Genomic DNA, 23,586 nt, shown 5'->3' with positions numbered 1-23,586 from the left:
AGGCCTCCCCAGGGCTGAGCACAGGGGCAGAATCACATCCCTGCTCCTGCTGCCCACACTGCTCCTGACACATAGAGACCAATGCAGAGAATAATGTCTTTATCAACCCTCACATAAACCCAAAGAGCAGCCTCAGAAACATGAGGGAGTACATCTCAATCTCACTCCTTCTCTCTGGCTGATGAGGTTATAAGGCTGCTGTTGGAATGTGTGTGTAAAATATGGATCTTTCCAGCAACCAGTCTTGGACACCTACTGTGCCCAGTACCCAGGCCTCTTCACCCCAGTGTCCTCGTTGCTGCCACCCAGAGCTGTGACCCCCTGTGCTCACAGCCTGGCAGCCCAGCTGCTGACACCCGGACCTCTCCTACTCACCAGCTCATCTGGCTTGAAGCTCACTGAGATTCAACCACACGATCTCATGCTGAAGAGTGTTACAGATAGGGCTTAATGAGCATATAGTAGATGGGGTTACACCAGGCTGGCAGCCAGTCACCAGTGGGTCGCTTCACTTGAGATATTCTGTGATTCTATGATTGTGCTGATGAAATGCAGGGCTCAGCAAGACAAGCACCGTGTTAGCTTACAGCTGACTTCTCTAGTCCCTTTTTATTTCTTTCCTGCACTTTTTTCTCTGTGATACACCTCCATTTCTTCCTTACTCTGCCTTTGATTCTTCCCCTAAACAACCGACTCTGTGTATGGCACACTCCGACAATGTCTGTGTGAGCAGTCTTGCTCCTTTTCCTTGCCGTTCCTTCTCCAATTTTTGTTGTATTGGTGTTTTAGGACCCACCCTGATCAACCAAGTGGGTGGTGTTAATTTTAAATGTTTTGATTGCTGTTATCTTTTCTGTTTGCAGGGCCCTGTGGGACCCCCAGGAGACAAAGGGTCATTGGTACAGTATGTCTTTCTAACTACACGCCGATTTTATGGGGAGGGGACAACCATTTTAATTGTGTTTCTACCAGTAGTTTCATCAAGGGATGTTTAATTAATTTCTTTTTGCCCGAGGATGGCAGGGCCACAGAGTGACTGACTCTCCAAAAGGGACTTTTCTTATGCCTTATGAATTACTTGTCTGTTTTATTCTGAGTTGCGATAGCGAGAGAGATTTGATGAGATTCTTGGCATGGTCACAACTTTTCCTTATCTGTCAACATGCTGTGAAAGAAAGAATGAGTCACTTCTTTAACCCTTCATTCAAAAAAAGTATTTCAAGGCATGTAATTCAAGGCACACTACTATGCCTTATAGCCAAGGCTTCAAAGGTTTTAAATAAACCATTTTAACCCATTTTTCTTATTTAAACGTTACAGAAAGCCCCGAATTTCAGTATGCACCAAACACACTTAGTTCCTCAACATGCAGTTTTACAAGAATGCAATCTGTTGGTGTGAAACAAATGACTGTGTATCATAGTCTCAGTACGCACTGGCACGAGTTTCCATCACAACAACCAATCCTATCCAATGTAGGAGCTTGACCTTCTTTTCTCTTCCACAGTGCTGTGCTCAGTTTCTCCCTGTTCATAGACTTGCTTCCTATAAATAGTCATTATTAGCTTTCCAGTTAATGTATGTGAGGCTTGACTTCAGTGATGCACGTGAAGTCCCTTGAGGCACAGAAATGACTGATATTGTGATAGTGCAATGTGAGACTTAATATTTTTTTCTTAAATTCTCTCCTAGTCATTTAAATACTAGTTATTTTTTTCCTAGTAACTGTTGAGTTGAGGTTTTCTTCTCTTCAGCTAAGAAGTATTTATAAACACTGTTCACATTATTGAGTTTGTTTGTTCTCTCTCTGCCAGGGTCCCCGTGGTGTACCTGGTATCCCTGGACCACAGGGGCCTCCAGGCCAGGATGTAAGTAAAATAAAAGTGTAAGTGCTCAAAAAATCTGCCTCTGCTCAAATCTGATATCCTTAAAAACTGTGCTCATGCTTGACCATTAATTAAGCATTACTGTGGTCCAAGGGAGACAATTCAAGTGGAGCTCTTACAAGTTAGGATGTCAGGGAGGGAAAAACAAGTAGGGCTGTCTCAAGGAAAGCGGTGGACTTCACAACTGAACCATTTTAAAACGACACTGGAGGAGCATGTGCTTGGCAGCATACACTGAGCAAAATTCCCACAATGGAGAATGATGCTGTTAAGATGTCTAGGAACTTCTTAGAAGCCGCTGAGATAAGTTACCTCTAATATTTCTGTGAAAACAAGGCCACAGCTGTTAAAAAGCTCTTTGTGAGTTCATTTTGCTGCTGCCGTGCGTGAGAGATGACATTTTAACCTTTTGGTGCGTTGTCCTCACTTCTGTCATCTCAGTGGGTGAGTCATGGAGCTGAGGGATAGAGAGAGATGTGGCAGCTCCCAGCTGGGAAGCTGACCCCTCTCGCTGCCTGTCTTTGTCTCAGTGTTTAATCAGAAAGAGGAGCGTTTTTTTTCTCTGCTGGTCAGCCAGCTCTGTGATACAGAAACCAGTCCTGGAGGAAAACCAGCAAGAAGGCTCTGATGATTTTGAAAGGCTTGATCTTTGGATTTGTTCCTGTTGAGGAAACGCTGTGGGGAGGGAGCAGTGGCCTTCTGTAACTCTCCTTCTCAGCGCTGCTTTATGATGCTGTCATGTCTGAAAAGGGTACCGGTTCATGAGGTCCGTGGCAAGGGATTTTCAACCCTAGTGTGGCCTTATTGACGAACATCGGCTGCGTGCACTTTCCTATGGGATGGATCTCCTTTCCTCCTGCAGTATTTGGAGGCGACGGTCTAGTTTTCTTCTCACCTCCTTTGTCACAAGACAAATGGCCAGGATATTCCTCCACAGCCCATGATAGTAGAAATGGCCCCTTGCCTCCATCACCCTGTGTCCCTGAGCAAGATCCGGCACTGATTGTGTTCTGCTGCCTGCCCCTAGATCTCCTCACCTTGTCTCAGAAGTTTGAGATTTTAATTCGAGAGGTTTGAAACAGGAGATACAATAGTTTATTACAACTGTGTTGTGTGACGAGAGTATCAGAGCCAGATTTTCTGAGTCTCTGGCTCTACTTGGATCAGCATTGACTGGTCAGCTCTTGTAGAGGCAGTACTACAGTCTTTACTACTTTTCTTTTCCATACAGAAAATTATCCCAAAAGAACCACACTTTTCTTTTCCATGCAGAAAATCAGCCCAAAAGAACCACACTTTGTGGTACTTAAAAAACACATCCTTTCTTAGGCTGTTTCAATTGCAATAATTACAATATGCCTTTTAGGAACCCTCTGTATTCTGGATGATCACCTGTTAAGCAATTCTGTGTTTCAGGTAGTGTAAATATAATTACAGGGCACATTCCAACATTTCTTGGTATAACTTGAGAAATACCTATTTTTGATAATATGATGATTTACAGTTTCTTAATCTCCACTTTTATTTATGACTAGTACAAAGGATTTTTTTGTTCTGCTTTTGCACTCTCGTGTGTCAATGTAGTATCCTTGTAGTCTTTGAAGCATACCAATTTTTGTACACTATTGTGTTTAAACAGTATGTCATCACCTAGGAAAGTTCTGATTTGAATTGCTAATAAGAATATGCCATGGAACTCTCAAGCCATTGAGTAGAAAAAGCCTTAATGACTTGCCTCAATGTCTCGGTTTTTAGCTGTAGCCTTTGCAAATGCATTCCATAGATTTTTTTCTGAGGCCGACTAAATCTGTAAATCACATCTACATGCATTACGTTATTCTCTGCATTAATTTTTTTCCAGCTGCAGACTCGTCAGACGCTCTTGGAAGTGTCTGCGATAAGTTGTTGTATTCTCTGATACTGAAAATCAGATTTACGGTTATATTTGGGGAGGTGGAAGAGTCAATACTTCTTTTGCAATAGCTTTGGCCAGAATTATCTCCCATAGATGAATAGATTGGGGCTTCTTACATGACTACATTCTGGGTTCTTTCTAGTGGCCTAAAATCATATGCCATATGCAGTAGCACTGCCCAAGGTCACCTTTTGAAACATCTGTTGGTAACTCAATCAAATATCAGGAGTTCTCAGGACAATGTCTTGTTTTATTAGAATATAGGTTTTGAAAATCCTGATCTAGGTTTACAGTAGAGTCATGCAAATTTGACTTTGTTCTGTTCCTCTTAGTTTATTTGTCCTCTAGGTTCACTATGGCCATAAATTCCTACAGAATCTCTTCTTCTGGGACAAAGCTGGGACATACTTTATTGTCCCACATTCATTATTATCTTGTCTTTAATTTTTAATTTTTTTCCTGATTAGCTAAAGCTCCAATTCTTAAAGCCTGAAAACTTATTTCTCTAGGCTTTTTTTGTGGTCTTTTGTTTTTCCTGTAGTAGCTCTTATTTGTTCCATAACAGGTCTGCTACATATGATACCTTTCATATGCTGAGTTACTTCAAATATTGCTTGCACTTGCTTTTGAGAAAAAAACCCAAACCAAACCAAAACAAAAAACAAAACAAAACAGAAAACAAATCACACTTTAAACTGTGAGTATTCCTGTATTTCTACATCTTAGAGATGTCTTCGTATATTTTGCTTATGGTTTCTTCCTTTTCCCTTAGTTTCCAAAATGACAAGGTCCTAAATCAGATAACCTTCCTGGAATAAACCTTCTCAGACTCCCACATGCCTTCATCAATTGATGTGACTGTCCAGGTTTGGTTGCCATCAGTACCTCCCCTCTTTGTCAGTAAGGTTTGTATCCCTGTATGTTCTTATTTATAGCTTCCTCCTTATTTTCCCTTGTTGCATTTAAAAAAGATCTTTGACCAGGTACCCCTAAAGGAACAGACAATCTCTGGCCAAATACCCTGACACTACACATTTTACACATTTTTTGGGCAGCATCCACTCTTCTCTGTCTGTCTACTGGGAGATAAAATGTTTCCATTCAGCACACCTACTTAGTTCCCTTAAATTAGAAAACAACCTAAATGAGACATTCTCTTGTCCTGCTATGGGTGAGGGCACCTGTTAATAGGCTCTTTCTGTATATTCATTAAGATAATTTTAATTAACATAAACATTGGATTAATCACTTTTTAATTATGTTAATTATTTATTACAAATAAGTTCCAGTATTACCAGGAAGTTAATCTTCCCCTGCATTTATTTTCATAATTACAAAAGCTTTATGAACACATACATTACTGCCACTGGATCTGAAAAGCAGTTTTCTGTTCTGGGCTTGATTTTCCCCTACAGGTAGAAAGAGAGTTCCAAGGAACCTTTGTGTTTGTTTCAGGGTGCCTACACCCCAAACCTGAGAACACTTGATAAACCTCCTCTTGCCTTTTTATTCACGGGACCTATGACCTATTTAAGCTATTGCATTTCAAGTTTCATTTCCAGTCTTGTAGTAGAACTACCCCACCATAAGCCAGTGTGACTGGTTTCCTTACTGACTTCCTCTTGCTTTTATTCTCTTGCTTTTATTTTCATGTACCTCACTTACCTAAGCCTCATTTCTCAGTGTGTCATCTGCACAGCTCACCTTGGTTCCCAGTTAAGAAACTCTTCCTGTATGTTCAGAGGTTGCAGAGACAGAGTAGTCTGGATCCTGTGCATGATACCTTCTCATTGCTGACATCGTTTTCGTGCACTGGTATGCTCTACCACTCACTGGATATTCTGCTTTGTGCCAACCACTGTTGACTGCAAACTCCTGAAAATGTTCCAACTTTACAAGCTTTCGGACACTGGTTGTCGCTTGGGTTTGTGCACGTTCCCTCATCGCATCAGCAGCATTTCTTTGCAGTGCCATGTAGTTCTTTGGGCAGACTCGTTTAAGTTCTTTTTTTAAATGTCTGGCTTTCTCTTTCCCAGTTTCCTCCCCTGTTAGTCATCTTGTGAGATGCAGTTATACCCTCTGTGCCTTCCTTCCAGCATTTTTATTCTGTTCTGAGCAGTGTTTGCAGCTTGGTCCTTGTTGTCACCCTTATCTGACTCCAGGCTTCTGTAGTCCAGCCATCTCTCCCCTACTTTGGATTCTGCTTCCAGTCATCTGTTTTCTATTAATGCAACACGCTGAAGTGCTGTCATCCTACATCTGGTTTATTCATTTCAGCTCAGACAAGCGCTCTTGAAGGACACTCTTTTTTGCAGTCTTGTACCTTTCAACTATGTGACTTTTTCTGGGAATGCAGTGGTTTTCAGATTTTTCAGCCATGGCAAATGGCTTAATTTCTTATCATGGCTGATTTACACCAGCTCCATATCATCCAGCATTCAAGAAAATAGGTCCATCTCTTACTGTGTCAAGGCAATCTGATACTAGGGTTTCAGTTTTGGTCACTCCCTTCTTGTGCGTCATTTCACATTACTAAGATGTTTTTTCCTATATTCCTCCTCAAATTCTGCTTCCAATTCTCAAATTCCATTGGCAGTACCGTGTCATATTTCAGATCCCTAAGCAAAAGACTGTCAGTGAGCCCTATGGTATAAATAGTGTATTTATAGCTGCATTAATAGTCAACATGAAAAACAACCGTTCCTTATATTTACACAGATCTCCAGAAAGGCATTTTTAGGAATTAGGAGCTAAGAATCTCCTTCACACTTTATCTTCTCTTGGTTCTCACCTACAGAAGGTTTAGTTCCTCAAGAAACGAGCTTTAACCCATGGGCTTCAGTACTGCTTCAGATCCGCTTTAGCTCAACTTCAATTTTGTGTTTAATATCCGTCTCTTAGAAAGTCAATGTAACTGAAGGGTTGCTCTTCACCTAGAAGTGTTTAATGTGGACACAGAAAAAGAACAATCAATATGTTTTCCCATTTTCTCTCTTCTCTAGTGAGAGGTACAGGATTTAACTTACGAATGAGACACAAAGATGACATTCAGGTTTGCTCTGTAGCTATAATTAAGGTGTGCCAGGGTCTCACGACACAGTGTGCTTCAATTATTAATCTGCAGGTAGTCAAGTAATTCCTGATCTGGTTGTCTACATAAATAGTACAATGAACTGATTGGAGACAACGGGCCAACGTGAGACAAGGTGATAGACAGACTGCTTAAACCCCTTCCTTACAAAGCACTTGACCAATTTTTAAAGGAGCTTTTTGGGTGGAAATTTTGAATAGTCTCAGAGAGTTTCCCAGTTGAACCTAGACAAGTTGAAAGCCACACCTCGTATCTTCCATGTATTAATTTTCGGGTATGAAATATGGCACCATCCCAGAGACTTCCTCAGGTGGATCCTGCTCCAGAATCAGCACAACTGAATGCAGATAAGATGGAAAATATTCCTACAGGTGCAAAAGCAGTCACATAGGACAGCCTTTTGTATGTGGTTAAGATAAAATATATTTTGTATATTCTTTAAGGTACTTAATGTGGATAGAACGTGCATATGCTTGAGTGATGACACAGATGATGGGTCAACAGGAATTTGTCAGAGAGCGGTTTGGGGTAATCTCACACAGTCCAGCTTGAAACACTACTGCAGGAACCCTTACAATGCAGATTTCTGTCAGCAGCTGGACAGCGACAAGCTGTCCTGTTCAAAAGATGTGAGCATTACTGTACGCAAAGTTTCAAAAATAATATTTGGGTTTGTTTGGTTTTGCTTTTTGGTTTTTGTGGTTTTTTTAACAAACTAATGACTTGATAATGACAGGCAGGAAATGCCCATTGATGGACACGTGTCCTTTTTCCAAACCATTACTTCCTCATCCTTTAATTCTAAGGATTCTAGCTGTTTCATGTCATCAGAACTGATACCAAAACATCCCCAAAACAAACAGACAGGTTCATTGCTATTTCAAGTGCAAAGAACCTGTTTGCAAGGCTTGTGCAAAGCAAGGTCTTGATTGTGCATGTTACAGGTGTCTTCAGGAATTTAAAGCTTCATCCTTCACACTACCGCAGTTCGTAGTGTTGCCTGTGACCAGAAGACAAGCAAAAGCAATTTCAGTCTTTGTGTGACTCAGATGAATTTAACAAGGGCATGTGATAGATAAATGAGAGTTAGGAGGCATTCAGAGGACATTGAAGACATTTAAAAGAGTTTACTGTTTGTCACATGCAAGGAGCACTGGTACTCAGTGGCAGAAAGCAAAATGTGTGCCAGTCCAGAGCAGTCAGCAGAATGTGGCAGCAACCAGGGAGTTACTGTATGATAGCTTCACTTTTTTCTTTATCTTGATCTGTAGGGTCTGCCTGGACATCCAGGGGAAAGAGGACCTCCTGGAAAACCGGTATGTAACTTCACTTCTATATTACATCTTCCTTTTAACTGAGTTTCCTCCTGTACACCTCACCTCAGAAGTGCACTTCAGTGTGTTTCCACAGCTGCTGTTCCCAGCAGAGCAACTGGAAAGACACTAAGAAACACCAAGGGGTTATGACAAAAATATCTGTGATGGCTTTGCAACAATGTGAAGGTAACTGGAGATCCTGCATGTAAACGAAAGTCAAAATTTTAAAGGCACTTTCTTAGCACCACTTTGCAGTATCCTCAGCCAGAAGTCATCTCCGGTGGGATGACGTGGATTAACAGTGTCAGGCAGGCGGTATGTGTTTGGCCCAGTGGGTCCTAGGCAGGACAAGGGAAACCACTGACCGTAAGCATGTTCAGGAAAAGTTCTTACACCTTGATGCGTTTTAAAACTGCGTAAGCTAATGACTTTCTCATTCCACAGGGTTCCTCACCCCTGCTCTCTCCAGAGGACATAAATCTCTTAGTGAAGGTAATCAGCTTTTGATGGCAGTGGGAGTTTATCTGTACATTTGATTCAGACCTGAGTAATATTCTGCGGTAAGGAAGTGCCTGTTCTACAAGTGCAAAAGGTGCCTTTAGTCATTCTGTCAAAGCTATAAACTTGCAGGTCTATTTGCAGTGGTATTGAAACACTAGAGCACATGCTGGAGGTCAAAATCCAGTGCCTCTTGACCATCCCCAGCAGTGAAATGACCTACAAAAAGATCTTTGGAGCAGGGTATATGTTACAAAAATTCTGAGACATTTTCAGTTCTTTCTGAGGCATGCATTCCCAAGGAGAAATAAACATCGTCAAGTTGTATTACCTAAGTCAGGAAATGGAAACCATTTTAATAAAATGTCTGATTTTTTGTTTATACTTTCAACAGTGACTGGAGTAGTTCTGAACGGTAGGTGTAAAGTCAGCTTGCACGGTGCATCTGAAAGGGTGCAGGTATTTAACCCCAGATGCACCTCTATTTCAAAAGTGACAATCTAGCTTTCTGCTTTTACTCTCCATGTAGAGAGTTGTCTGGCAAATAAGTCAATATTTAATAGGTGTTGACTGCAATATCTTTACAGATTCACGTAAGCTGATTTGGGAGATTTTTAAGCAGTCTTGGGACATGGCAAGAAATCCTTTCTTACTGATTAAGAGAAAGTAAAAAAATTGCCTTTTTTTACCAACCCCATTAATGAAAGGACCCTTTTAAGATTGCTGTGGTGAAATGCCTTTATTCAAGAACTATGTTTCTTATGGAGCCAAGTATTTTTCTGGATATTTCACTGTATGATATTTGTGATTTCTGACCAGGGCAATAGTCAGAGACTGATTCTTGGGTACTGGATGTCATTCTGATGTTCCTTTGTTTTCTTCCTTTGAGTATGCTGTGGTTAAACACACTCATATGGCTTGTGTATTGCTTTTGCTCAGTATTTTTTCACTTCACACTTTGTACAAATCTATATAAACCAGGACCTTGAAATCCCAGGTGGAATTAGGGCTCTTTTATTCTGGGTGTTTCTTAAGCACTTATATTACAAGTAGATAAATATGCATGTAGGGGCTGAGACTTAGAAAGGCACCATACACCACAGTTTTGCAACAGGTTATTGACAAAACTGAGTGTTGGAGCAAGGTCTCCTAACTCTCAGCCCAGGGATCTGTCCGTTGTTACACTGCCTTTTATAGGCAGAATTCACTCCCTGCTTGCTCAAGGGAGTCTGCCTTTGAAATGGAAATTTCACACCCATTAAATTTATTTAATTTCCTGAAGCTAGTAGAAATGTAAAGACTACTGAGATGATGTTTCAAATTTTTGGAAGGAAAGAGGTTGTAATTCTCCATGGCATTGTAACATCCACTTAGTCTTCCTAAATTCCATTGGATGAGTTCTCCTTGGCCATGCTAGCTGCTTAATACAATTTCCCTTGCAGAACACCCTTTCTGACATTGCGTGGCATTTGTGTTTTCCCTAGCATTCTACCCTCTGAGCAGTAACCCAGCTCTTCCAGTCGAGTTTAGACAAGTTTTCTAGTAGTCTTGTAGCTTCAAACCAAGGTTATTCTTGGTAGTTTTGCTTTGGGACTCTCCGACCTGCCAAGTAGGAAGAGCTTTCCCTTGGTTTCTTCATCCTGGATGATCAGTTAGGACCTGTCCAACTAGAAGTTATAGGAAATTCCCCATGGCAACATGTGTGAGCTTAGCTGCTGACCCTCTCTCTGCTCCATGCTGCCCTTATTTCAGTTCTGTAAGGCAAAGTAACCCCTGGTCAGACTCCAAAGGCCTTTATATTATACTTGCACCACACTGCTGCGTTCACAATGGGTGTCTGTAGGGTCTGCTGTATGTCTTCTGCTGCTTCATTTCTTCATGTTCTCTCCTAGGACGTGTGCAGTGAATGCCCTCCTGGCCCACCAGGACTGCCAGGCATCCCAGGTTTCAAAGGTGATAAAGGTCTCCGAGGACCCCCAGGTAGAGATGGCCAGGATGGGAAAATGGTAAGAGAGCTGGGGACGTGACCAGGACTTGAATGTGGTGCAACCTTGTTTTTTCTTATAATATTTTAGAGGGCTGATTTTTAATTTTTTTTTAACAATATCCTGAATCTTTTTTAGATGTTTGTGGTTTCAAGGGACTAAACTAGTGTTTACCTCTACCTCTTCTGCGTTGCAGGGGAATGCTGGTCCCAGAGGTCCCACAGGCCCACCTGGGCTGGATGGGCCAAAGGTGGGTTAGTTTTCTTCAGTTGTCTAATGAAAAGGGGTAGCGGGCACAAAGTTGGACAAAGGAAGGTCAGTCTAAACATGAGGAGGAATTCTTTCCTGTGAGGGTGACAGAGCCCTGGCACAGGCTGCCTGGAGAGGTTGTGGAGGTTCCTGCTCTGGAGACTTTCAAACCCCACCTGGGCACGTTTCTGTGTGGCTGCCCTAGGGGATCCTGAGTGTTTCGTGAAACACACTGAGGAAGAACTCCTTTTTTCAGCTATATGCTTCTGCCGACGTAAAACCTCAAGTGTCTGAAGGATTGCAGTAATGTCACACTTCAAGCATTTCCCATGAAGAGATCTGTCATCAGTCTGGTCACAGTACCAGTGCCTGGTCACAATCAAAACCCTTACAGCTGCCTAATGCGAAATAAATCGAAACAAATCACTGGAGGGAGATATAAGGTGATTTCATGATGGACCACGGTTTCCTCCAGAGATCCCTGCATTACTGACCTACTGTCTAAACCAGCTTCTGCTGTTCTGACATCTTTGTATTTGTATTTACTAGGGTGTAGGACAAGCTAATACAGATTCATGAACTAATTTTTTACCTCACAATTAAAAGGGTGGTGGAGAGAGCAGCAGAGTCTCGGAAGTAAACATAGGGCTGATCAAAATGAAAGTATGTTCCAGGATAAAATTTGCAAAAGAATTAGTAACCCATAAAGACAATAACTGGTAGAAATGCTAAGCGATCTGAGACATACCACATCTGCTGCTTTCTTAGATGCTATGAGGAAACAGAAATTTGGCAGCAAGACTGAATGTGAGGGTGAAGTAACAGGTCCAACTTTAAACTGCACATGTGCATAAAGTCAAGTAATTGATAAATAGTCTCACTTGTATTCAGTAAATAGCAGATCACAGGGTTTACAAATGTTAAAAGAAAATGTTTTAAGACCCCTGAGAAGGTGCAAACACAAGGACAAACTTTGTGACTGTTTTCCAAATGCATTAGGAGGAACCTTGCAGTGAAAGACCCAAGCAGCTCTGCACTTTCGAAGATGTAGGATATTGTCTTCACCAAGACCATCCAATGCTAATATTAGGTCCTGTTCAGAAACAGAGCAGCAGAACCACAGCTCTTTGCTCGTGAGCCACTTCATGCCTTATGGCAGTATGAACTAGGCCTCTTTTAATTAATAAATATCATCCCACCCTCCCCTACTTGTCTCCTAGCTCTCACATAGTAAATCTGAGTATTATTTCCATGGCCAGCAATTAGTGTTCTGTGCATTACTCATCATTTGTTCACCATGATCTCAGTATTTTTCACTGTGTGAGACTCATCTTTCCTTACTTTAATAATTAATAATACAGACATATACATTGGAGTTAGTTGTCTCTAAGACAGGAAGAAGGAGGGGGACACTTTCTGGGTATTAATTTTCTGACTGCACCTTGGAAATGCTGGATTTGGATGCCTTTGTTGGGCCAGATGATTCCTTCCCAGGCTCTGATTTAGTGAAGTTCCTAACAACCTGCCTACTTTTCAAAGGATATGTAAGTCCTCTTCATGTCCATGAGACTACAACATAATAAAAAGAGCTATGCTGGGTCTGCTCAAAGGCCATTCTTCACATATATTCCTGGCTCCAACACTGGTAGTGAAACTCTAGGGAAGAATTTAAGAGGAGAGCAAGCAGGACTCAGTCCTAATTTATGAGTTTTATGCTCAGATGTCCAAGTGCTTTATGAAGTAGGTCAAAATGCTGATACAGTATTGAATCAAAGTGACTTTCAGTGTTATTTTTTTCATTATCAGGGTGCTAAAGGAGATCGTGGTATGACTGGGGATGCAGGAGAAAAAGGTGAACAGGTAAAAAGAGTGTGCTTTCCAACAGTGCCATCACTGTGACTTGTGCTTCATTAATAACTCCTGTGATGTCTGTAGAGGAATCCCCTTCTCAGAGGCAGAGGAGGAAGATGGGAGCTCTTCATCACTGACAAACTTCTAATGGGCTGTGCTGAAAAGTGGAACTATAACTGTTGTCTACAGGTCTCCATCTCCAATAAAAACCTTTCCATGTTTCCTCACCTCTGGATTGGATGCATTCAATTCTCTACATTACCTAACCTTTAGTTATTTCCCCAGACAATGCCTAGATGAGATTTGGGAGGTCCGGCATCTTTGGGTTGAAAAATCCAGTGTTTCTGTTTGTCTGTTTTGTTTGGTGAATGTTAGGATGACCTCTCTTAGGAGGCGCTGAGATGTCACGGGAAAGAGGAGGATGGTCTAAATTAGAGCAAACTTTCCTAGTTAGTTTTGCCAAGGGCTGAGTCAATAGTTTCAGGTGCAATCAGCACCTCTTCAATGAGATCTGTAGGATATTTTAAACAGGTTTAGTTTCCTGCCTGATCTCCTGCCTTGTACAGTTCCACAATATTGGTTCTTATCTCACATTAACATAGACTGAAACACACAATAGAAAAAGTACATCTTAAATGTAACTATGTTTATTTCTGACATGCATGCTTTGAAAACCAAGCTTTTGCTTTAAAATGTCATGGTTTTTTATTTCCTAATAACTAGTCCTTCCTGTATTGTCTCATTTTGATGTTACCTCACAGGGTTCAACCACCGGCTAACTTTTATACAACTAGAAATGTGGCTAATGCATAAATAAAGTCTTTTTTTTTGTTCTACAGGGCCACCCTGGAATGCCAGGCTTCGCAGGGGCTCCTGGAAACCCTGGTCCACCTGTAAGTTCCTCTGTTGCAAAGATGGTCCTGAATTTTCCTTGCTAATAAAGGTTGTTGCCAGCTCCACATGGTAGAAAGGACCGTTCCCATCTGTGCATTGCGTTTGCATTTTCCACTGGGTTTCTAATGGTCCCCCGAGTGTCGTAGAATTCCCCACTCATGATAATTACTCTTTAATACATCGGCCACTTTTCACTGATTGCTTCAACTCACTCTGTAAATTGATGCTAAACCTCAATCACTCTGTACAAGGCAATGATGATTAAAACTCTTTTGCAGAGACTACTTAGTGGTGTGTGTATAGGTGTTTCTTGTGTGTGGAATAAGCTGTCAGTCTAGAACCAGCCGACCTAAGAGTATTTTAGTTCTCAGTTTTACACATTGTTTTTTTTTCCGATTTTCATATCCTGTGGGCTACTTTTGAATTAAAAGGCCTTTTGCATGTGACCCTCTCCCTCACACTCCTCGTTCCTAGCTCTACTCTCTCCGTGAATACAAATTACTGTTCTTTATATTGAAAAAGAGGTGACGATGCAGAAGCAGGGCTGAAATAACTTGGCTGTCCTGCCTGTGATGTTGCTGCTTACACCCTCCAAGAGCTGGGACTTTTCCTGAGTGAAGGACTTTTCTTTCCAAGCCGCCTTTCTTTGCCCACAGTCATCGCTACTCGTGTTGCTGCTGACAGCGCAGTTTTGGCTCTGCCGCACTGAGAGGGCGCAGCTTCATCTGTTGTTCTGGGGATCAGCACAGGCTCTTCAAAGCTGAACTTAACATTGCACTGATGAAATGACAGGAGGGACGAGAAAAGAGGATTAGATTAAAAATTCTGTTTTCACATGGCAGCAGTGCCTAAAGGATGCTGGATGCTTTGCCACTGGGACAACATGTGAACCTGCTTTGTGGGTCATTTGCCTTCCTGTGAGCATTATTTTAGGATAAGTTAATAACACAGACACATTTACTGTGCTTGTATTAACCTCGTACTGCCACAGCCATAGGTTTATTCCACTAGGTTTAAAGATCTTAAAATTATCCTATGAGACCCTCAGTATAGACTCACAGTAAATGTGCAAAGTAAAACTGAGACTGTCAAAAGAGAACAAAACGTGATGTGCCCCTGGATATCTTTTTCCTTCAGCTTTTGCTGACTTTTTTCATCTGTCTGCATTGACTAATGGTTCCAGGAGTTTGTCTGCCACAGAGTGCACTTCAGACTGTTCCCATAATTTCTGTTCTTCAGAATTACTTTTGTCACAGGGTTGGCTTTTTCCTATTTGTCCCCCATTTTCAGAAGAAAAGGTCAGGACCAAACTCAAATATTAGACCATTTCTGGCTTTGGAGGCTGACTGAATGCGGAGGTTGACCCTGCTTTGCTGTGATGAAGGAAGAAATGATGGAGTGACTGCTGAACTGAATAACTGAAGAAAACTTCAGTGTTGCCAGCTGTGGTAGTGAGTGTGTTGATAAATGTACAAAAGGCATTAATCACTTTTGTTGTTTCTGCTTTATTTTGTTTAGGGACCAGATGGGGCACCGGGACCAATAGGACCAGCGGGAAACCCAGGAGACATAGTAAGCTCTAAGCTTGGTGTTTCACCACCAACTTCACCTATATTTAGCTCTGTGAAGTAGTTACATAAATATGTAGCATCCTCCCCAAAATATTAATCTTGAGTGAACAGTAATGGTCCTTCTTACAGGGCCAGTTAGCTCACTTGGTTAGAGCGTGGTGCTGATAACACCAAGGTCACGGGTTCAATCCCCGTTCGGTCCCCGTGTGTTGCCTGATCTAGTTGAGAGGCGTCCCTGCCCATGACAGGGAGGTTGGATTAAATGCTCTCTAAGGTCCCTTCCAGCCTAGGCCATTCTATGATTCTGTGGTTCTGATGGCTGTTGTGAAATCAGTGAGCACTCTCAACAGAGAGGCCAGAGGCTACATGGACAGGCTGGCTGAAATTCCCTTTCAAGTGGATGATCAAGGCTGAGACACTGTGAAAGACTTGGCATGCTACTAGCCAGTCCTGCAGAGTAAAGGGATTTCCTGGGACTATCAGGAAGACACTTCTCATAAATAGTCATTTGATAGGTATAAAATATGGATCTTCTACTTCCTGGCTGAACACCTCATGCAGGAATTTGAGGACTAAATATTAACTATAATTGAACCTCAGAAAAAAAGATTACCAGTGATTTCAGTAGGTTCTCTATCTGTAACAATTTATAACTAATATTTTATGTTTTATGTGAAAAGAAAACCCTCCAGTTTAAACTATAAGGAATTCAGATAAACCTCTTACACTGTGTGACATGGAGTACAAGACCAGCTTCTCACAGTTGTCTCTCATCAAACTTTACATTTGATAAATCTTCATCTGATAGAAGCATCTGAAGAGCTTTTCTGACCCTCAGTGTTTCTGCTTTCTTTCCAGGGTAAAGATGGCCCCCCAGGTCCCCAGGGCCCACCAGGGTTGCCTGGACTTCCAGTAAGTGCAGTTCAGCTTCTTCTGATTCAATAAATGCAATACAACTATTCATAAACACATAGGTGCCTATAACAAAGGAATTTTGAGGTGTTTTGAAATATATTTGTGATCAATGATGGTATCTGTCATGTTGGTGCTATGACCTTGGTCCAGGAGAGTGTGACTGCTGTATTTCATCACTTTAAAGTTAAGTGTAAATTACCCACATGAATCAGGTCTGTTCTATGTCTGACTCATCATTGCAAGAAATACTGTTATGCAGAGCACAAAAATTAGTTACTAGCTCCTGTGTAAGCGCACAGATATTCACAGAGTGGAATACTATCTTTATCTGAATCCACAGTCAAAAGAGTTCCTTTGCACTGAATCAAGTTTTAAGTGTATCATCTTGGGCATAAACTCTTCTCTTACAGAAAAAATACAACATTTGGGGGGTTTTTTTATTCATTATAGGGATAGAGCCAGAGCTATTTCTAGTGTGAAGTAGCCTAGCTGAATGAAGACAATGGCATTATAAGGATTTCTAACAGCTGTTTCTGGAATCCTGTTTTAAGATTGTTGGAGTGCCCACCTTAGACTTTCCAGATTGGAAACACTTTATGCTGTTACTATAGTGTGACACAGAGAGGTTTATGGCTGAGCTATAGAAGAAAGGTAGTTCTTGGAGGGTGAGGCAAACCTGAGTGTGCCATGATTGCACCTCCCCTCTGAGGACAAGCTGAGAGAGTTGGGGCTGTTCAGCCTGGGGAAGGCTCTGGTGGGAACTTACCGCAGCCTGAAGGGGGCTACAGGAAAGCTGGGAAAGGACCCTCCCTCAGGGAATGTAGTGATAGGATAAGGTGTGACGACTTTAAACTGAAAGAGGGTAGATTTAAATCAGATGTTAGCAAGTAATTCTTTAGGGAGAGGGTGGTGAGACACTGGCACAGGTTGCCCGGAGAAGTTGTGGGTGCCCCCTCCCTGGAAGTGTTCAAGGTCAGGTTGGATGGGGCTTGGAGCAACTTGATCTAGTGGGAGGTGTCCCTACAGGAGCATTGCACCAGATGAACTTTAAGGTCCCTTCCAACCATTCTGTGATTCTAGGATGAAGCAGAATTGTCACTGTGAAACTCAACACTGACAAAAAACACGTCAATTTTCCCTGTTGACTCCTTCCTTATACTTTGTTTTGCATTTCATTTGCAGGGCATTGCTGGGAATGACGGCAAAGATGGCAAGCCGGGATCTCTTGGGGAACCGGTAATGTAATTTAAAACTGTTTTGCTCAGGCAATCAGAGCCTGCATCCAGTTATTGTTTTTGGAGCTGCCTATCTATGGACTCCTTGGAGGGGGCAGGGAGCCTGTTTGCACAGCTTTTTTTTTAATACCAGAAGAAGGACTATATTGTCTTGAGCAATTTATAAGAGTCACACACTAGTGATCTTGAAAAGAAACTGCGTTCTTTCGCTTTTACAGCTACCATAAATACACTAAAACTTAGTGATTCTACTTTTACAGCTACCGTAAATATTGCAGAGAAAGAAGGTTGTCTTCTAAAATTAAACATAGTGATCCATTTTTCTTAGGTAGATTATGGAGCATAAAAAGTTTGGAGGTCTTTAAAGAAGCTTTTTCTATATTGGCCTGTGACAGTTATGTTGTCCAAGATTAGAGGGTTTATGTTTGATTTTCTCTACTTAGTCTATACTTGTGTTTGCTGGGGGAAAAACACTGAGCCGTGAAGTCATCAGCCAAAATGAAGTGTTAATAAATTGGGCAATTAATGTTATTCCTTGCAACTGCATTTACTATATGAAGAATGTGCTTCCAGTATCTGGCATTGCCAGCCTCTTTCTGTGACTTGTCACATGGGATTTGCTGGTTCCAAGTTCCCAGTCATTAGGACAACTGGTACACGGAGCAGCACTTGTCACAGCAACTGCGGACAGTTGTGTGCTTGCATCAAAACACCTGGTTTCTACGCGCTGCTGTTGATGTGGTGCTGACAAGTTACTGGTGCTGTTCTGTGCATTACCCTTCTGACATTAACACACTGTAGAGGTGCACCAATCCAAAGGTGTAAGCTGCCTTTGAACCTCAAAGACTGCATTCATGACCGTGCAGGAATATATGGGAATGTCTGTCACTGCTGTCCTCCTTGCATGCTCAGACTCCAGCATCACTGGTGAAACCCTGAGCAGTCATGGATTTCAGTGTGGTAGCATCTAAGGGAGAAGAGGAGGCTGCTTTTGACAGCAGAAGGGTGGACCTGAAACACAGAATCACAGGATGCTAGGGGTTGGAAGGGACCTCCTATGCTCCATTGCCCCTTGTCCTGTCATTGGACATCACTGAGAAGAGCCTGGCTCTGTCCTCCTGACACTCCCCCTTGACGTATTTATAAACACTAATGAGGTCACCCCTCAGCCTCCTCTTCTCCAAGCTAAAGAGACCCAGCTCCTTCAGCCTTTCCTCATCAGGGAGATGTTCCACTCCCTCCATCATCTCTGTGGCTGTGCTGGACTCTCTCCAGCAGTTCCCTGTCTCTCTTGAGCTGAGGGGGGCAGAACTGGACACAATATTCCAGATGTGGCCTCACCTGGGCAGAGCAGAGGGGCAGGAGGACCTCTCTCGACTTACTGAGACTCTCACTAACATGAACATGATTGTTTCCCCTAGGGGAAGCCTGGAGAACCAGGGCTCCCAGGCCAGGAAGGTGCCAGAGGTTTACCGGTGAGTGATGCTCTGAAGGGTTCAATCCAGTCAGTCTTCTTTACTGCAACCGGGAAGCTTTTGTTGGGCAGAAGACGTCCTTTACTGATGCAAACATATAACCAAAGAGCTGGCCTGGCTGAGAATAGTAATGGTGCTGTGAGTTAATAAACACAGGCATTTCCAAATCCTTCATGCTTGGAAAAGAGAAAGTCCCTTACCTAGAAACTAAAACATAACCTCATGACACCTCTTCTACCAAAAGGCATAGTCACAGCTGTTGACCTTTTGTTCTGTTATGTGTCCTCTGAAAGGATGGTAACAATGAAATTTGAGGTTAAATAACCTATTAGCTTGTCACACGTGACAGTCCTGGTCTTGCAGCCTAAGGAGCTATGGAAAGCTCCTCCTGTGATGTGGCCCTTTCTAATCACTCCCTGGGACATGGCAGCTCCACACTGACCAGTCCCCAATAATGTTAAACAAAATTGGGAAAGTTGTCAAGTAAACATTCCAGCTTGAATTTTCTTAGTGTTTCATGCATTTTGGCAATGCATAATCATAGAATCATAGAATGTCTGGGGTTGGAAGGGACCTTGAAAGATTATCTAGTCCAGCCCCCCTGCCAGAGCAGGATCACCTACAGTAGGTCACACAGGAACGTGTCCAGGTGGGTTTTGAAAGTCTCCAGAGAAGGAGACTCCACAACCTTTCTGAGCAGCTTGTTCCAGTGCTCTGTCACCCTCACAGTAAAGAAGTTTCTCCTCATGTTGAGGTAGAACTTCCTATGTTATAATTTTTGTTCTAATTATTGATTCCATTCTCTTTTGTAGGGTTTCAAAGGACAGAGAGGAGATACAGGTCCTCCAGGTCCCCGGGTAAGTAACGTGTACCTCATACATTACCCTTTGGAGAAAGATTGTGTGAACTGAAGTTGACCTTTCCAAGGCAATATGTAATAGCAACAACAGGTCTGTGTTTAACACGGCTGTTTTCAACTACAATTCCATGAGCTACACCCATGGCAGAAAATCACAGCAGCTGTCTTCATTCCCTCTGCTGAAGTTCTGATTCCAGGAAGGTGAGGCAGCTGGTAGAGCTGAGTCCTCTGGTGCTCCCTTTGAGATATCCCTTTGTGAGGAAGTCTCAAGGCTGCCTCCATATCACATCCCTCTGGTACGAGTGCTTACAAACAAGGTGAGGAACTCTACTGCATTTGTTCAACAAATATCAGCTGTCCTCTAAAAAATGCCAAAGAAGTGCAAAATATGTTGAGGAACAAAACTTACAGAAATGAGAATAGAAATGTCTCTAGGCCTTTGACTTATTTGCCTGTGGATCATAAAACCAAAAACTCCAGTCCTGCATGAAGAGTTGGTCTGCTCTCTGAGTGATACAGTACAGAAAGCACCTTGGTGTAGGAAGTGGAATACAAAATTGAATGTCCTTCTGCCTAATCATGACTTTTTAGAGGGAAGTAAAATGCTCTGCTAGCCGGAGCTTAGCTGAAAAAATCTAGTGGTGGAGTTCCTCATCTCTTCCTCATCACAGTAGTTTCTATATCATGAATAGGTTGGTGTTTTTTAGTGACTGCACTACTAGTAACAAATATTCTGCTGGAAAGCAGTACACTGCCTTGTGTATCACAGTTATTTTTATGAGCTGCATGTTACGTGTAATGAATGAGGCTCTTGTTGGCTTTAAAGAAGTTTTCACTGAGCTCAATCCAGTACTGCAGAAACCCCATACCACTTATAGTGGTGTTACTGGTCTGCCTTTGACGTTAAGCTGATATTTCTTTCCTTTTTGCTGAATTGCAGGGGGAGCCAGGTGTGGCAGGTCCTGCTGGTCGTGAGGGGCCACCTGGGAAGGACGTAAGTGTGCCATTTTGAGCAGAAACTCATCTCCTTCTCCCTGACAAAGGAAGATTTTAATTCACTGCGACCCTGACCTACAACAGCTGCAGAAACTGCAGTAAAGAGAGAATTACGGCAGCGGTGCACCAGGGAATAATTCGTGCAAAGATCATTAGGGTAGCAAAGAATTTGAGGGCCTTTGCTACTGCTCAGCTGCCGACACTTAAATGTCAGCTCTGTCTTGAGGAAAGCAGAGGAAGCTGCATTGTTTGTGCTGCGTAGCCATGGACCTGCTTTCTGCCACCCCTCTCCGAGCAGTGCTTCATTCTGCGGGTCCCACTGGGCCAGGTTCGGTCCCGCTTCCTCCACAAAAGCTGTACCTTCCTGAGCACGCAGCTCTCCCCACATCTATGAAATACCTGTAGAATAAGACACCACTGCTCAGAGGAGGGGGAGATGGTACAAACAGATCCTCAGGCATTACCTGTGTCAAATGCAGTCACGTAACAAAGTACTGGGAGAGCGCAGCTGACGTGGGATCCTGCGGCAGCTGCTGAGTGATGTGCCGAGCAGCCGATGTGCCATTGCCGTGGGACTTGGGGAAATTGTTTCTCATTTGCACCTCCTTGTCTCACTGGAGAAGTGTTGTGCTGGAAGTGGAACCCTGCAAAGTAAAATGGAAGATAAAACCAAGGGAACCCTGGTGAGAGAAGGTAGAAGTAGGTCTTAGGGCTCCCTCAGGAGAGAAAAGTCAATTCTCGAGAAATGCTGGAGAATCTCTGTCTGTGAGAAATCAAGCTCTGTGATAACCTGATAATAATGATATCTGCCTGTAATCAGGCTGCATTTAGTGGTAGATGTTTAAAATTCAAAAGGCTGGTCTTCCTCATAGCTAACTGAAAGGGGGTAGTGACACTTGCTTTAATGCTGTTTCCCTCTAATACGTGAGCAGCATCATTTAGTCAGAACATTTTTAAATGCCTGTTTGCTTGCCTTCATGTCAGATCTTTCCCTCTCACGAGAGTGCTTTTCTTCATTTCAGGGTGATCCTGGTCCCATAGGACCACAGGGTCCTCGAGGACTCAGAGGGCAGCCGGTGAGTTTTTTTTCTCCTGAGAAGCTATTTCTGGAGGTACATTGTGTACAGTGGGAATGTCCTGCAGTCCAGAACCTGGGTTTGGAAGAAGAGTGCTAAGCAAGATTCGGGTGATGTTAGATTAAAACACTCTGCCAACTTTGAGAAAGACAAATAGGAATGATACTGCTAGAAACTGATGAAGACTTAATAATAGTCCAATGGAGTGATGGTTGCTGACTTGGTAGGAAGAATGATTTAATGGATTCAGCCAGCATTGCAGGGGCAGAAGGGCTCGTGTTCCAGTCCTGCCTCTGACATCTCAGTCACTTCTCAGTTCACAAAGGCAGACGCTAACTGTGGGTGCCCAGTTTGAGATATGTGGGGTCCAGTTGCGATACTATTCTTGTTTGTCGTGCTCTCTGTAATTTTTTCTGAAAAAAAAGAGTATAGTTTTAGGAAAAGGCTTGCTTAGTTGAACACCTGTAGAGTCCTATTATAACTTCAGTGGAGAAATGACAATTTAGTTGGCGTTTCAGAAAGTGTCATTTGAGATGACTGAGAAATGACTTTTATTAATTTAATGCGTTTCCAATTCGCTCTTAAAATCAACCCTTTCCAAATTTGAATGCAGGTCACTGTTGCTGAACCTAGGCACATTTTTAATTTGTTGCAATGAGTGATTTCTTTTCCTTCTTGGAAGACGTGCTAGTGAAACAGATTCTACCACATGTTCCATAATAAGGGCAAAATGCTGATTCAGCCAGCAGTGCCAGGATCTGGAACGGCAGGTCCCTCTGAGCTGGGAGGGTAGGGGTTCAAATTGGACTGCAGGAACATATGGAGTGCTCCTGTGTCTACCTTGTAATTTATCTCATTATTCCTGTACTGCTGGCATCACTCACTAATGTGTCATGCCCCTGCACAACACTAGCAATGAATAAAAAGATTTGAGGAGACAGAAATTATCGTAACTCCAGGCCATCTTCTTATTTGGAAAATAGATATTTGGAGTTTTATGTGTTGGAGGGCAAGGCATCAGTTTCTCTTGTTCTTCCTCTCTAATAATGAGTGTGAGGCATGATTTATGGTAATCAGTATTTATGTTCAACTACAATGTGGGGAAAATCATCTCTGCACGATAGTCTGGGAGGAGGGAGGAGCAGGGTATAGAATTTCATCTCACCAAACTTTAGTCAGTGTAGATGGTCAGCTCAGCTACTTTGACATGGAACAGTAAGAAACCGGTACTTTTAAAGGATGATCTGGCTCATTCCAAGTTGTATTGTGTCAGGCAAATATCACCTGCCTCAAGGCTTGAGAACAAAGATTTCTCTCAGTTCTCCAAAAAAGGGAAAGGCTGAGGTGATTTAGAAACAGATGCCTGGCCTCTGGCTCCCAGTTCAGATGACAGACCTGAGAAGAGGACCTACCTTGGTGACCAGAGAGAGGAAGTTTTCTAACACAGGAAGGTCTAGGGAGAATCTGGAGATATCTCTTGTCTAAGTGCAGAGCACTTTGACACTGATCAGCGAGTTGCCCAGAGGTGCTTCAAACAAGGACTAAACCTGGAGTAACTTGGAGTTGCCCTAGTAGGTGGCTGCATCCATACAGGAGGATGCTGTGTGTGATGGGGAAAGGGGGAGGAAATGGAGAAGGAATGCTGGTTAGATCCTCCTCGGGCTAGGGGATTTGGGTCCACATCTCTCACTTTTTTGTCCTTGATGGGGTCAGCCATGCAACCAGGGAGGCGGAAGCTGTGGGATCAGTAAGAGATCTTTACTCTGCAGTCAGC

General features: G+C 42.6%; 1 protein-coding gene across 1 annotated transcript in view; it reads left to right on the top strand.

The window, feature by feature from the left end:
- The window catches only part of LOC104280345 (collagen alpha-1(XXII) chain-like), an 88,401-nt gene that overhangs the window by 53,266 nt on the left and 11,549 nt on the right, over window positions 1–23,586 (top strand). The window contains exons 21-36 of the mRNA XM_009877965.1: window positions 864–899; window positions 1,815–1,868; window positions 8,164–8,208; window positions 8,451–8,523; window positions 8,653–8,700; window positions 10,599–10,712; window positions 10,888–10,941; window positions 12,747–12,800; window positions 13,631–13,684; window positions 15,204–15,257; window positions 16,115–16,168; window positions 17,354–17,407; window positions 18,828–18,881; window positions 19,694–19,738; window positions 20,681–20,734; window positions 21,759–21,812. Coding sequence (XP_009876267.1) covers window positions 864–899; window positions 1,815–1,868; window positions 8,164–8,208; window positions 8,451–8,523; window positions 8,653–8,700; window positions 10,599–10,712; window positions 10,888–10,941; window positions 12,747–12,800; window positions 13,631–13,684; window positions 15,204–15,257; window positions 16,115–16,168; window positions 17,354–17,407; window positions 18,828–18,881; window positions 19,694–19,738; window positions 20,681–20,734; window positions 21,759–21,812 — 901 coding nt within the window. The remainder of the gene's footprint in view (window positions 1–863; window positions 900–1,814; window positions 1,869–8,163; window positions 8,209–8,450; window positions 8,524–8,652; window positions 8,701–10,598; window positions 10,713–10,887; window positions 10,942–12,746; window positions 12,801–13,630; window positions 13,685–15,203; window positions 15,258–16,114; window positions 16,169–17,353; window positions 17,408–18,827; window positions 18,882–19,693; window positions 19,739–20,680; window positions 20,735–21,758; window positions 21,813–23,586) is intronic.

This window comes from Apaloderma vittatum, unplaced genomic scaffold (genome assembly GCF_000703405.1).
Source record: "Apaloderma vittatum isolate BGI_N311 unplaced genomic scaffold, ASM70340v1 scaffold2021, whole genome shotgun sequence".
Classification (NCBI taxonomy): Eukaryota; Metazoa; Chordata; class Aves; order Trogoniformes; family Trogonidae; genus Apaloderma; species Apaloderma vittatum.
Note: the sequence above shows the minus strand (reverse complement) of the source record. Positions and strands in the feature narration are given on the sequence as shown.